This window comes from Scyliorhinus torazame, chromosome 5 (assembly GCF_047496885.1).
Source record: "Scyliorhinus torazame isolate Kashiwa2021f chromosome 5, sScyTor2.1, whole genome shotgun sequence".
NCBI classification, from domain to species: Eukaryota; Metazoa; Chordata; class Chondrichthyes; order Carcharhiniformes; family Scyliorhinidae; genus Scyliorhinus; species Scyliorhinus torazame.
The window spans coordinates 160,252,025-160,267,120 of NC_092711.1; the positions used below are offsets into that span (position 1 = coordinate 160,252,025).

The 15,096-nt window shown below is 50.2% G+C and overlaps 1 protein-coding gene across 3 annotated transcripts in view; it reads left to right on the forward strand.

Annotated features, from left to right (window-relative positions):
- The window catches only part of LOC140422190 (uncharacterized), an 81,495-nt gene extending 74,523 nt beyond the window's left edge, over positions 1 to 6,972 (forward strand). Inside the window, exons 1-2 of one of the 3 annotated variants that reach the window (XM_072507211.1) lie at positions 3 to 432; positions 4,687 to 6,972. In XM_072507211.1, the coding sequence (XP_072363312.1) occupies positions 5,029 to 5,898 (870 nt within the window). In that variant the 5' untranslated portion in view covers positions 3 to 432; positions 4,687 to 5,028 and the 3' untranslated portion in view covers positions 5,899 to 6,972. Of the gene's footprint in view, positions 1 to 2; positions 433 to 2,117; positions 2,220 to 4,686 lie in introns of those variants that run through there. The other 2 variants (XM_072507210.1, XM_072507209.1) reach the window with 2 other exon arrangements.
- The last annotated feature ends 8,124 nt before the right edge of the window (positions 6,973 to 15,096 follow it).

A 15,096-nucleotide genomic window follows, 5' to 3' on the forward strand; every position in this document is an offset into this window, starting at 1 on the left:
GCGCCCGCGCGTCGGACTGCGCACTGGAATCCGGAAACGTCATTGTGGAGCAGAATGATCTCTATTGGCTGATTCAGGCAGCTCTATTGTGACGTCAGGATGACTCAGAGGGACGTACCCAGCTCAGCCTCCCATTGGGGCAATATCACTGGTCACAGAAACACGATGCTGCGGATTGGACAGCAGCTCCTCTACCCGGAGGGAGGAGACCCTCCTTCTCCACGTGGGCTTGTTCCCGTCCCATCTGGCGCCATCAGAGACCAATGGGAATCCGAGGAAGATCGGAAGGGCACGGGTCTTCCTGCCAATCAGAGTGCGGAATTTGTGGTGATGGCTGCCGAGAGATTCCCCAGGAAGCTGCTGCTTCCTCTGCCTCTGAATGAAGATTGACGTTCACACAGACTGAAACTTCCTCCTCTGTCCAATCTCTGAGTAAAACACTTTCTTTTATCCCCCTTTCCATCTCTTTTCCCCCTTGTCGCTGGCAGGCCCGTGCAAGTGCGGAATTTGGCACCGTACCCCTCGTTGTTGTCAGTGGGGGGTGGGGTTGTTTTGGCGATCTATGGTAGGATTATGGAGGAGGACGGGGTGTCCATGGAAAGGATTGAGGCCAAGTGGGAGGAAGAGTTTGGGATGGTGTTGGAGGGAGGACTATGGTGTGAGGTGCTGCGGAGGGTTAACACCTCCATGTCGTGTGTGAGGCTGGGGTTGATTCAGTTGAAAGTTGTGCACAGGGTGTAATGAAGGTGAGGATGGGCCGGTTGTACAAGGGGGTGGGGGGATAGCTGTGAGCGGCGTGGGAGGGGTTCAGCCAATCAAGTCCACATGTTCTGGTCCTGCCCAAAGTTGGACAAATTTTGGGTGTCAATTTTCAGCACCATGTCTAACGTTCTGCACGTGGACTTGGAGCCGGGTCCCCTGGAGGCCATATTCGGGTGTCAGACCTGCTGGAGCTGCAAAAGGGTGAGTGGGCAGATGTTTCAGCCTTCGCCTTGTTGATTGCCTGCAGACAGGACCTGTTGAGGTGGAGACCAGCTTCCTCACCCCCCCCCCCCCCCCCCCCCCCCGGGGCCTCGGCATGGCTGGGGGATCTAATGGAGTTCTTGTAGTCAGAGAAGGTGAAATTTGCTCTGAGAGGGGCAGTTGAGGGGTTCACCAGAGATGGGTTTTGTTTGTGTTATATTTTGGGGATCTGGTGACCGTCAAAGAGCAGGAGGGCAGTTTGGAGGTTTGGGTGAAAGGCGTTGGGGTTTGGGTCTGTTTTTTTGTTGTACAAATGATAAAATTTTGAAAACCTGAATAAAAATATTTTAAAATAATATAAACTTCAGTGGGCAGCACGGTGGCACAGTGGTTAGCATTGCTGCCTCACAGTGCCGAGGTCCCAGGTTCGATCCCAGCTCTGGGTCACTGTCTGTGTGGAGTTTGCAGAATCTCCCCGTATATGCGTGGGTTTCACCCCCACAACCCAAAGATGTTCGGGCAGCACGGTAGCATAGTGATTAGCACAATTGCTTCACAGCTCCAGGGTCCCAGGTTCGATTCCTGGCTGGGTCACTGTCTGTGAGGAGTCTGCACGTCCTCCCCGTGTGTGCATGGGTTTCCTCCGGGTGCTCCAGTTTCCTCCCACAGTCCAAAGATGTGCAAGTTAGGTGGATTGGCCGTGATAAATTGCCCTTAGTGTCCAAAATTGCCCTTAGTGTTGGGTGGGGTTGCTGGGTTGTGGGGGTGGGGTGGAGGTGTTGACCTTGGGTGGGGTGCTCTTTCCGGGAGGCGGTGCAGACTCGATGGGCCAAATGGCCTCCTTCTGCACTGTAAATTCTATGTAAACTATGTAATATGTGCAGGGTAGGTGGATTGACCATGCTAAATTGCCCCTTAATTGGAAAAAATGAATTCATAGAATTTACAGCCATTCGGCCCATCGAGCCTGCACCGGCTCTTGGAAAGAGCACCCTACCCAAGGTCAACACCTCCACCCTATCCCCATAACCTAGTAATCCCACCCAACACTAAGGGCAATTTATCATGGCCAATCCACCTAAACTGCACATCTTTGGACTGTGGGAGGAAACCGGAGCACCCGGAGGAAACCCACGCACACACGGGGAGGATGTGCAGACTCCGCACAGACAGTGACCCAAGCCGGAATCGAACCTGGGACCCTGGAGCTGTGAAGCAATTGTGCTATCCACAATGCTACCGTGCTGCCCCCTGAAGTGGGTACTCTAAATTTTTTTTTAAATGTCATATCAAAATCTGACCGTTACTCAATTCATTGAATATCAACGGCTTTTAAATCCAGGAGGACCAATGTTTGATTGTTCCGTCTGCTTCAAAAGGTTTAAAACATCAGTGTGACTGGAAGAGACCGAGACACACACCCGAGTGAGAGTGTTCCAGTTCACTGACTTGTGGAAAGAACCTGAAAAAGCATTGCACCATTCACAGCGGGCAGAGACCATACACGTATTCTGTGTGAGTCTTCAATTGATTGTCTAACCTTGAGAGACAGCAGGACACACCCGCACCATGGAGAAATGATGGAAATGCTCCAGTGCATTCACACTGGGGAGAGATCGTTTAGCTGCTCTCACTGCACAAAGAAGTTTAGAAGGTCATCCACACTGCGGAGACACCAGCGAGGTTTCGTTGTCCATCTACAGTGGAAACCCATTGACACAGTCACACCAGGGTGTGACCATTCTGCTGCTCTGTGTGGGAAAGGTATTCAGTGTTCCATCCAGCCTGTGGCCACACCAGCGAGTTCATACTGACGAGAGGCCGTTTGCCTGCTCTGACTGTGGGAAGAGATTCAATACTTCATCCCACCTAATAATAAAAATCTTTATTAGTGTCACAAGTAGGCTTCCATTATCACTGCAATAAAATTACCGTAATCGCCACACTACGGCACCTGTTCGGGTACAGTGAGGGAGAATTCAGAATGTCGAATTCACATAACAAGCACGTCTTTCGGGACTTGTGGGAGGAAACTGGAGCACCCGGAGGAAACTCATGCAGTCACTGGGAGAATGTGCAGACTCTGCACAGACACTGACTCAAGCTGGGAATCGGTCCCGGGTCCCTGGCACGAGCCAGCTGACTGGGGAGGACAGGAGCGCCCAGGGTGGTCACTGAATACATTGTGGGAACTGCCCATTTAAAGAGGCTGTCTTGACTCGCTGGTCTGAGAATCCACACCTTGCCCCTCTGTGTGACGCTGGCTGAGAATAGACATCAGGGCTGCTCAATGTACTGAAAGCCATTTGCTTCTGTTCTCCTGGTCTAAAATCAAATTGGAAGGAAAGGGAGACAACTGAAATGGGGAAAAGGGAATTCCAGACATTATTGACATCACTGTACATATTGCAGACACACATTTATTTATCTTTGATCACAGAATCTCACCACACAGGCCATTCGGCCCATCATGCCTGTGCTGGCTCTTTGAAAGAAGTACTCATTTTGTCCCACTATCATGCCCTTTCCCCATGAACCCTGTAAACTAGTCCCTTTCTAATTATCCAACTCCCTGTGTTGAATCTGCTTCCACCAGCCTGTCAGGCAGTGCATTCTGGATCAAGTTTCATCTTCCTCATTTCCCCGCTGGCTTTTATGTGAATCAGGACTGAGAGCAGGGCGGTGAGTTGAAATGGCAAGCAACAGGAAGGTCTGGGAACTGCTTGCGGATGGACCGGAGGTGTTCTGCAAAGCCTGGAAAAATATATTCATTTTGCTTCGGTTTGCACCCCTCTATCACCTCCACATGGTCTGTCTCCAACACTTCCCTTTCCTTCCTTGACCTTTCTATTTCAATTTCTGAGATAGACAGTCCACTAATATCCACCACAAACCTACCGACTGCCACGGCTACGTCGACTCCAGCACTTCATGTCCCACATCCTGCAAGGACTCCATCCCATTCCCTCAGTTCCTTCACCTCCGTCACATCTGTTCCGATGATGCCACTTTCCAAAATGGTGCTGCTGACGTGTCTTCATTCTTCCTTAACCATGGCTTCCCACCCACTATGGTCAACGGGGCTCTCACCCGTGTCTGACCATCTCCCACACCTCTGCCCTCCCCCTCGCTCCTCCCTCCCAGAACCACTGAATCCCCACTGTCCTCACTTTTCACCCCACCAGCCTCCGCATTGAAGAAATCATCCTCCGCCAGTTCTGCCAACTCCAGCATGATTCCACCACCAAACACATCTTCCCCTCACTCCCTCTGTCAGCATTTGGAATTTTCTACCCCAGAGGACTGTGGAACCTCAGTCATCAAGTATTTTCAAGACAGAGGTTGCTAACGTTTCAAGGGAGTGAAGTTATTGAGGGATATGGGGGACAGTGTGGGAAAATGGTGCTGAGGTAGATCGGCCAATGCTCTCATTGAATGGTTGAGCAGGTTCGAATGGCCGACTGCAGCTCCGATGTGTTATGGTCCCTGTGTCCAGGGCAGGAAACAATGAGCATAGATCAGTCAATCAGCCTGAATCAGCACCTTCAGGAGAATTGGGAAGGTGAATATTAGATACAGTGAATGGAGGGAGAGTGTGTGGGATGGATATTTACAGATGTTGCGGAATGCAAGAGAAAAGAAAGTTCCAGAGAAACTAGAATTGTTTGTTCTGAATTTCTATCCTGTACTTACAGTGATGTCTTTTGTAAATTGTTTTAACAGGAGTTTCAAAGAGGACAAATTACAGACAGAAATCTAATACATGTCGTCTGGATCTGACAGTCCCTCAATTCCTTGGGACCTGAATATCATTGGCCTTCGAATCTAAAGGAGAAATGTTTGCCTCATCTGTCAACTTCAAAAGATTTTAAACATCATTGAGACTGGAAAAACACCCGAGTGAGAGTGTTCCAGAGCACTGACTGTGGAAAGAGCTTTAACCAGTTACACAGCCTGAAAAAACATCGCACCATTCACAGCGGGGAGAGACCCTACACGTGTTCTGTGTGTGGACGACGCCTCAACTGATTGTCCGAACTGGACAGACACGAGGAGACCAAAAACATGGAGAAACCATGGACATGTGAGGACTGTGGGAAGGGATTCACAGCACCGTCTGTGCTGGAAATTCATCGGCGCATTCACACTGGGGAAAGGCCATTCACCTGCTCTCAGTGTGGAAAAGGATTCACTCAATTCTCTGACCTGCAGAGACATCGGCGAGTTCACACTGGGGAGAGGCCGTTCACCTGCTCTCAGTGTGGGAAGAGATTCACTCGGTTATCCATCCTGCAGTCACACCAGAGAGTTCACACTGGGGAGTGGCCATTATACTGCTCTCAGTGTGGGAAGGGATTCAGTCATTCATCTACCCTGCAGGCACACCAGAGAGTTCATACTGGGGAGAAGCCATTCACCTGCTCTCAGTGTGGGAAGGGATTCACTCAGTTGTCCCAACTGCGGACACACCAGAGAGTTCATACTGGGGAGAGACCGTTCACTTGCCCTCAGTGTGGGAAGAGATTCAAACGTTCATATGCCCTGCAGAAACATCTGCAAGTTGACACTGGGGAGAGGCCGTTCACCTGCTCTCAATGTGGGAAGGGATTCACTGAGTTATCCAGCCTGCAGAGACATCAGCGAATTCACACTGGGGAGAGGCCGTTCACCTGCTCTCAGTGTGGGAAGGGATTCACTCAGTTATCCAGCCTGCAGAGACATGAGCGAGTTCACAATGGGGAGAAGCCGTTCACCTGCTCTCAGTGTGGGAAGGGATTTGCTCAGTTATCCCACCTGCGGAGCCACCAGCGAGTTCACACTGGGGAGAGGCCATTCACCTGCTCTCAGTGTGGGAAAGGATTCTCTCGGTTACCCACCCTGCGGACACACCAGCGAGTTCACACTGCGGAGAGGCCGTTCACCTGCTCTGAGTAGGTGAGATATTCAGTGATCCATCCCAACTATGGAGACACTGCCGAGTTCTCACTGGGGAGAGGCCGTTCATCTGCTCTCAGCTTGGGAGGATTTTGTGTTTCATTGCACATGCTCACACCCCAAGTTCACAATTGATTACAGGGGTTGGATTCCGCTGTTCTGCTCTCAATTGCATCCAGGACTGCATTTTGTTAATTGTGACAGTTGATCAATAGGGATGGGCGGAGGGTTTCTTCCTGCTGGACTGGTTGGTCTCACAAATTTTCCTCCAGTGGGCTGATGATCATTGAGCCATGTTGTGAATTCCTGGCTTCAACTTTCACGAGGATCACAGAGCGAAAGGGTGTTTGGTGGTGTAGCCATCTGGGATGGCCACTTACAAAGACACATGGACATTTGCAAAGCCTCAAGGGAAATATAGCCAATGTAAGATTCAGGCAGGCCTAAATGTATATTTGTAAGCAGAACCAGACAGGATCGAAACCCCCAGCCGATTTGCATGCTAATGACCCATTTCCTTAAGACAAAGGAACTGGTACTCAGGTATCCGATACAATTCCAGACACATCGGCGCCACTCCCTTTACTCAGGAAGCATAAACAGCCAAGGTCAATGACCGCTCAGGACCCGCCCAGCCATCAAGGCACCCTCCCCTTTATTGGCTCGGCTCGAAGGCAGTGATCGAGGACTGACGAATTATTGGGTCCAAATCTGAGGACCGCCCAATAGAGTGCGAAACCCCCCAAGGATAACGAGAGACACTGCCGTGTGTTCGGTCTCTTTTGGACCTGGCGCTCCGGCAACGTCTGACTCCATCTGCAACACCTCGACCAGAAGCAAGTTCAAGTTCAACGCTCGCTACCAGACAGATGAGCCTAGCTGAACCCCACAGTTACTTCTCCAGACCCAGCAGATCCAGATTCGAGCAAAGGCCACTGTTCCTCTGACCTAAGCCGGGTGCCTGAAGTTAAGTACAGGTTGTCATAGTGATAGGTGTAATTTAGCTCGTAGTGTTTATGTTGCATGTGTAAGTTAATCTTGTGTGTAAATAAAGTATTATTGATCTTGAACTAACTAACTGGTTGTTTGGGTCTTTGATCGATATCCGGTTGAACCTTGTGGCGGTATCATTTGATACCTGGCGACTCTGAAAGCATATCCTATTCATATCTAGATTAAGAAGGGCAACCTTATTAGCTGCCATATTTATAGCAAGTAAATATAACAACAGTGGTTGGAAGATATTTAGTTCCCATTTCTGTTTGGAACCTCTGAAAGCATGCCACGTTGCCATGAAGATGGGCTATGGTGGTTACATGGTTCCTTTGTTTAATTTATCCATGTGTTTTTCACAAAGAAAACTGTCGAGGTTTGAAAGGCAAGTTGTCTGTGGTAGATTGGGACATTACAACAATAGATATGACAATAGACAGGCAATCACTAATTTTTAAGGTATTATTACATGTTGACATCAAATGTAGACTCCTTTAAGGAACAAACAGCCACAGGAAAAGTGATGCAACTGTGGCTAACGAGAAAATTTAAGGATTCCATTAGATCAAAGGAAGAGGCTCATAAAGAGGCCAAAATAACCGTACGCCTGTCGATTGGTGATTGATTTAGAATTCAGCAAAGGAGGACTAATAAATTGTGAAAGAGAAAATAGAATATGGGATCAAACTGACGAGAAACATAAAAACCGACTGGAAAAGCTCCTATAAGAATGTGAAAAGAAATAGATTAGTAAAGACCAATGTGAGTCCGTTCCAGGCTGAGAGGAGAGTTTATAACGGGGAATAAGGAAATGTCAGAGAAACTAAACAATGTGTATCTGTCTTCACAGAGGAAGATTTTTTTTTAAAATAAATATTTTATTGAAAATTTTTGGTCAACCAACACAGTACATTGTGCATCCTTTACACAATATTATAACAACACAAATAACAATGACCTATTTTATAAACAGAAAATGAATAAATAATAATTAACAAAAATGAAAACTAACCCTAATTGGCAACTGCCTTATCACAAGTAACACTCTCCAAAAATATAATTTAACAGACCAATATATAATTATCTGTAGCAACGACCTATACATATTATACAGTATATATTAACAACCCTGAGAGTCCTTCTGGTTCCTCCCCCCCCCCCCCACCACCCCCCCCCCCCCCACCCCCCCCCCCCCCCCCCAATCCTGGGCTGCTGCTGCTGCCTTCTTTTTCCCATTCCGTCTATCTTTCTGCGAGGTATTCGACGAACGGTTGCCACCGCCTGGTGAACCCTTGAGCCGACCCCCTGAGGACGAACTTAATCCGCTCTAGCTTTATAAACCCTGCCATGTCATTTATCCAGGTCTCCACCCCCGGGGGCTTGGCTTCTTTCCACATTAGCAATATCCTACGCCGGGCTACTAGGGACGCAAAGGCCAAAACATCGGCCTCTCTCGCCTCCTGCACTCCCGGCTCTTGTGCAACCCCAAATATAGCCAACCCCCAGCTTGGTTCGACCCGGACTCCTACTACTTTTGAAAGCACCTTTGTCACCCCCATCCAAAACCCCTGTACCGGGCATGACCAAAACATATGGGTATGATTCGCTGGGCTTCTCGAGCACCTCGCACACCTATCCTCCACCCCAAAAAATTTACTGAGCCGTGCTCCAGTCATATGCGCCCTGTGTAATACCTTAAACTGAATCAGGCTTAGCCTGGCACACGAGGACGACGGGTTTACCCTGCTTAGGGCATCTGCCCACAGCCCCTCCTCGATCTTCTCCCCCAGCTCTTCTTCCCATTTCCCTTTTAGTTCATCTACCATAGTCTCCCCTTCGTCCCTCATTTCCCTATATATATCTGACACCTTACCATCCCCCACCCATGTCTTTGAGATCACTCTGTCCTGCACCTCTTGTGTCGGGAGCTGCGGGAATTCCCTCACCTGTTGCCTCGCAAAAGCCCTCAGTTGCATATACCTGAATGCATTCCCTTGGGGCAACCCATATTTCTCGGTCAGCGCTCCCAGACTCGCGAACTTCCCATCCACAAACAGATCTTTCAGTTGCGTTATTCCTGCTCTTTGCCACATTCCATATCCCCCATCCATTCCCCCCGGGGCAAACCTATGGTTGTTTCTTATCGGGGACCCCCCCAAGGCTCCAGTCTTTCCCCTATGTCGTCTCCACTGTCCCCAAATCTTCAGTGTAGCCACCACCACCGGGCTTGTGGTGTAGTTCCTCGGTGAGAACGGCAATGGGGCTGTCACCATAGCCTGTAGGCTAGTCCCCCTACAGGACGCCCTCTCTAATCTCTTCCACGCCGCTCCCTCCTCCTCTCCCATCCACTTACTCACCATTGAAATATTAGCGGCCCAATAATACTCACTTAGGCTCGGTAGTGCCAGCCCCCCCCTATGCCTGCTACGCTGTAAGAATCCCTTCCTCACTCTCGGGGTCTTCCCGGCCCACACAAAACCCATGATGCTCTTTTCGATCCTTTTAAAAAAAGCCTTCGTGATCACCACCGGAAGGCACTGAAACACAAAGAGGAATCTCGGGAGGACCACCATCTTAACCGCCTGCACCCTCCCTGCCAGTGTCAGGGATACCATATCCCATCTCTTGAAATCCTCCTCCTTTTGTTCCACCAACCGCGTTAAATTTAACCTATGCAATGTGCCCCAATTCTTGGCTATCTGGATCCCCAGGTAACGAAAGTCCCTTGTTACCTTCCTCAACGGTAGGTCCTCTATTTCTCTACTCTGCTCCCCTGGATGCACCACAAACAACTCACTTTTCCCCATGTTCAATTTATACCCTGAAAAATCCCCAAACTCCCCAAGTATCCGCATTATTTCTGGCATCCCCTCCGCCGGGTCTGCCACGTATAGTAACAAATCGTCCGCATACAAAGATACCGGGTGTTCTTCTCCTCCTCTAAGTACTCCCCTCCACTTCTTGGAACCCCTCAACGCTATCGCCAGGGGCTCAATCGCCAGTGCAAACAATAATGGGGACAGAGGGCATCCCTGCCTTGTCCCTCTATGGAGCCGGAAATATGCAGATCCCCGTCCATTCGTGACCACGCTCGCCATTGGGGCCCTATACAACAGCTGCACCCATCTAACATACCCCTCTCCAAAACCAAATCTCCTCAACACCTCCCACAAATAATCCCACTCCACTCTATCAAATGCTTTCTCGGCATCCATCGCCACTACTATCTCCGTTTCCCCCTCTGGTGGGGGCATCATCATTACCCCTAACAGCCTCCGTATATTCGTGTTCAGCTGTCTCCCCTTCACAAATCCAGTTTGGTCCTCGTGGACCACCCCCGGGACACATTCCTCTACTCTCATTGCCATTACCTTGGCCAGGATCTTGGCATCTACATTTAGGAGGGAAATAGGTCTATAGGACCCGCATTGTAGCGGGTCCTTTTCCTTCTTTAAGAGAAGCGATATCGTTGCTTCAGACATAGTCGGGGGCAGTTGTCCCCTTTCCTTTGCCTCATTAAAGGTCCTCGTCAATACCGGGGCGAGCAAGTCCACATATTTTCTATAGAATTCGACTGGGAATCCATCCGGTCCCGGGGCCTTTCCCGGTGCATGCTCCTAATTCCTTTCACCACTTCTTCTACCTCGATCTGTGCTCCCAGTCCCACCCTTTCCTGCTCTTCCACCTTGGGAAATTCCAGCCGATCCAAAAAGCCCATCATTCTCTCCCTCCCATCCGGGGGTTGAGCTTCATATAATTTTTTATAAAATGTCTTGAACACTCCATTCACTCTCTCCGCTCCTCGCTCCATCTCTCCTTCCTCATCCCTCACTCCCCCTATTTCCCTCGCTGCTCCCCTTTTCCTCAATTGGTGTGCCTTCTCCCCATATTCGTACTGTACACCCTGTGCCTTCCTCCATTGTGCCTCTGCAGTGCCCGTAGTCAGCAAGTCAAATTCTACATGTAGCCTTTGCCTTTCCCTGTACAGTCCCTCCTCCGGTGCTTCCGCATATTGTCTGTCCACCCTCAAAAGTTCTTGCAGCAACCGCTACCGTTCCTTACTCTCCTGCTTCCCTTTATGTACCCTTATTGATATCAGCTCCCCTCTAACCACCGCCTTCAGCGCCTCCCAGACCACTCCCACCTGGACCTCCCCATTATCATTGAGTTCCAAGTACTTTTCAATGCACCCCCTCACCCTTAGACACACCCCCTCATCTGCCATTAGTCCCATGTCCATTCTCCAGGGTGGGCGCCCTCCTGTTTCCTCCCCTATCTCCAATTCTACCCAGTGTGGAGCGTGATCCGAAATGGCTATAGCCGTATACTCTGTTCCCCTCACCTTCGGGATCAACGCCCTTCCCAGCACAAAAAAGTCTATTCGCGAGTAGACTTTATGGACATAGGAGAAAAACGAAAACTCCTTACTCCTAGGTCTGCTAAATCTCCACGGGTCTACACCTCCCATCTGCTCCATAAAATCTTTAAGTACCTTGGCTGCTGCCGGCCTCCTTCCAGTCCTGGACTTCGACCTATCCAGCCCTGGTTCCAACACCGTATTAAAATCTCCCCCCATTATCAGCTTTCCCATCTCTAGGTCCGGAATGCGTCCTAGCATCCGCCTCATAAAATTGGCATCATCCCAGTTCGGGGCATATACGTTTACCAAAACCACCGTCTCCCCCTGTAGTTTGCCACTCACCATCACGTATCTGCCCCCGTTATCCGCCACTATAGTCTTTGCCTCGAACATTACCCGCTTCCCCACTAATATAGCCACCCCCCTGTTTTTCGCATCTAGCCCCGAATGGAACACCTGCCCCACCCATCCTTTGCGTAGCCTAACCTGGTCTATCAGTTTCAGGTGCGTTTCCTGTAACATAACCACATCTGCCTTAAGTTTCTTAAGGTGTGCGAGTACCCATGCCCTCTTTATCGGCCCGTTCAGCCCTCTCGCGTTCCACGTGATCAGCCGGGTTGGGGGGCTTCCTACCCCCCCCCCCCCTTGTCGATTTGCCATCCCCTTTTTCCAGCTCCTCACCCGGTTCCCACACAGCTGTATCTCCCCCAGGCGGTGCCCCCCCGCCCATCCCCTTCCATACCAGCTCCCCCTCTCCCCAGCAGCAGCAACCCAGTAATTCCCCCCTCCCACCCCCCCCCCCCGCTAGATCCCCCGCTAGCGTAATTACTCCCCCCATGTTGCTCCCAGAAGTCAGCAAACTCTGGCCGACCTCGGCTTCCCCCCGTGACCTCGGCTCGCACCGTGCAACGCCCCCTCCTTCCTGCTTCTCTATTCCCGCCATGATTATCATAGCGCGGGAACCAAGCCCGTGCTTCTACCTTGGCCCCGCCCCCAATGGCCAACGCCCCATCTCCTCCACCTCCCCTCCTCCCCCCATCACCACCTGTGGAAGAGAGAAAAGTTACCACATCGCAGGATTAGTACATAAAACTCCTCTTTCCCCCCTTTTTAACCCCCCTCTTCGCCCCCCACATTCGCCCCACCACTTTGTTCAAATGTTCTTTTTAATAACCCGCTCATTCCAGTTTTTCTTCCACAATAAAAGTCCACGCTTCATCCGCCGTCTCAAAGTAGTGGTGCCTGCCTCGATATGTGACGCACAGTCTTGCCGGTTGCAGCATTCCAAATTTTATCTTCTTTTTATGAAGCACCGCCTTGGCCCGATTAAAGCTCGCCCTCCTTCTCGCCACCTCCGCACTCCAGTCTTGATAAACGCGGATCACCGCGTTCTCCCATTTACTGCTCCGAGTTTTCTTTGCCCATCTAAGGACCATTTCTTTATCCTTAAAACGGAGGAATCTCACCACTATGGCTCTGGGAATTTCTCCTGCTCTCGGTCCTCGCGCCATCACTCGGTATGCTCCCTCCACCTCCAACGGACCCGCCGGGGCCTCCGCTCCCATTAACGAGTGCAGCATCGTGCTCACATATGCCCCGACGTCTGCTCCCTCCACACCTTCAGGAAGACCAAGAATCCTCAGGTTGTTCCTCCTTGCATTGTTCTCCAGTGCCTCCAACCTTTCCACACATCGTTTCTGATGTGCCTCATGCATCTCCGTCTTCACCACCAGGCCCTGTATGTCGTCCTCGTTCTTGGCTGCCTTTGCCTTCACGACCCGAAGCTCCCGCTCCTGGGTCTTCTGTTCCTCCTTTAGCCCTTCGATCGCCTGTAGTATCGGAGCCAACAGCTCTTTCTTCATTTCCTTTTTGAGCTCTTCCACACAGCATTTCAAGAACTCTTGTTGTTCAGGGCCCCATGTTAAACTGCCACCTTCCGACGCCATCTTGGTTTTTGCTTGCCTTCCTTGCCGCTGTTCTAAAGGATCCACTGCAATCCGGCCACTTTCTCCTCCTTTTTTCATCCGTATCCAGGGGGGATTCCCTTCTGGTTTACCGCACAGTGTTTTTAGCTGTCAAAATTGCCGTTGGGGCTCCTATCAAGAGCCCAAAAGTCCGTTTCACCGGGAGCTGCCGAAACGTGCGACTCAGCTGGTCATCGCCGCACCCGGAAGTCTCACAGAGGAAGATACAGAAATCGCCCCAAAACACGAGAACACCAAGGGGACTAGTGAGCACGAGGAACTGGGTGTGGTCAGTTAATCCTTGTTCCACTTGTCTCCTTCAATATTCTCTTGGCTGCCTGGGAATGGCAGTGGTCACTTGATCGGCTACAGCAGGGCAGGAGTAACTCTGTTTATTGGGTCAGGCGGAGGGTCTGTTGGGTGGTGGAGTGAGTTTCCCTCCCTGTGTTGTCCCCTTTGGAGGCCCCTAGTCTGCTCCTCCTGTGGTCCTCCTCCACAGCCTGGTATGGCCACTGCTCGGGGCAAGACCATTAGAAACTACAGAGAGTCTTGAACACAGCCCAGTCCATCACGCGAACCCGCCTCCCATCCATTGACTCTGTCTACACCTCCCACTGCCTTGGGAAAGCGGGCAGCATAATCAAAGACCCCTCCCACCCGGGTTATTCTCTCATCCAACCTCTTCTATCGGGCAGTGAGATACAAAAGTCTGAGAACACGCACTAACAGATAAAAAAACAGCTTCTTCCCTGCTGTTACTAGACTCCTGAATAACTCTCTTATGGACTGAACTGATCTCTTCACACACCTTCTCCACTGAGTAGTACTGCGCTCCGTATGCGTCACCCGATGCCTGTGTCTATGTATTTACATTGTGTATTTATGTATGTCCTATGTTTTGTTTTTCATGAATGGAACGATTTGTATGGACTGTACGCAGAGCAATACTTGTCCCTGTATCTCGGTGCACGTAACAATAAAACCAATCAATCAAATCATCAATCAATCCTCTCGGGATAGGTTCCACTGGGGAGGTAGTAACCTGTGGGTTGGAGGGTTTGAGTGAGAGTCTGAGTGTTGTGGATCAATGATGTTTGAGCCCTCATTGGGTCTGAGGGTGAGGCTGAGGGGGGAGATAGGCACCCTGCTCCAAGTGGGATTATATAGTGACTTCCTGAATGCCCTCCTTGTTGAAGCAGGGTCTCCCGTGGGGAGGCAGTGTTTTGACGCCAATGAGGCTACGCAGCTCTGCCCCGAGTATCCGTTTTGTGACGGTGCACGGTGCAATGTTCTTTGATTGGGCAGATGTTGAATCTTTATATTGTCGTGTGAATAAAGAACATTAGACTTTGTTTCATAAACATAGTTATTTATTACTGACACACTAACAAATTACTAAAATGTCTAAGATTAATACAGTTGGAAATAATGGTCTAACACTAACTTACACTAAGATACTACAGGGCTACTCTAATATGCGACTGCTGCAAACTCCTCACCACAGCTTCTCCTGGAACACATGGTGTGTCCGGGTCACGTGTCTACATACTCACACCACCTGGAGGTCGGATGCTGGAACTACAACAATTATACATGTATTATTATTTCCATACAGATGGTAATATAGATGACAATCGACTTATCACATATGGTGCTGGTTCTTGTCTGCCATCCTTTGGCTAATCCTGATGTTCCTCTCCTTTGGGGTTACTTTTCCTTGGGGAGGTAGTGTACTGATGTAGGCCCCGATTTGGTACATTGTATCTCGGTGGGGGTGGGGGGTGCCTTTGCCGTGTGCGGGGATGGAGGACTCATCCCTCCAGAGATGCCCAGTTGTTGGGTGTCTCGACAAATCTTCCTCTCCTTATGGGTGGAATCTCC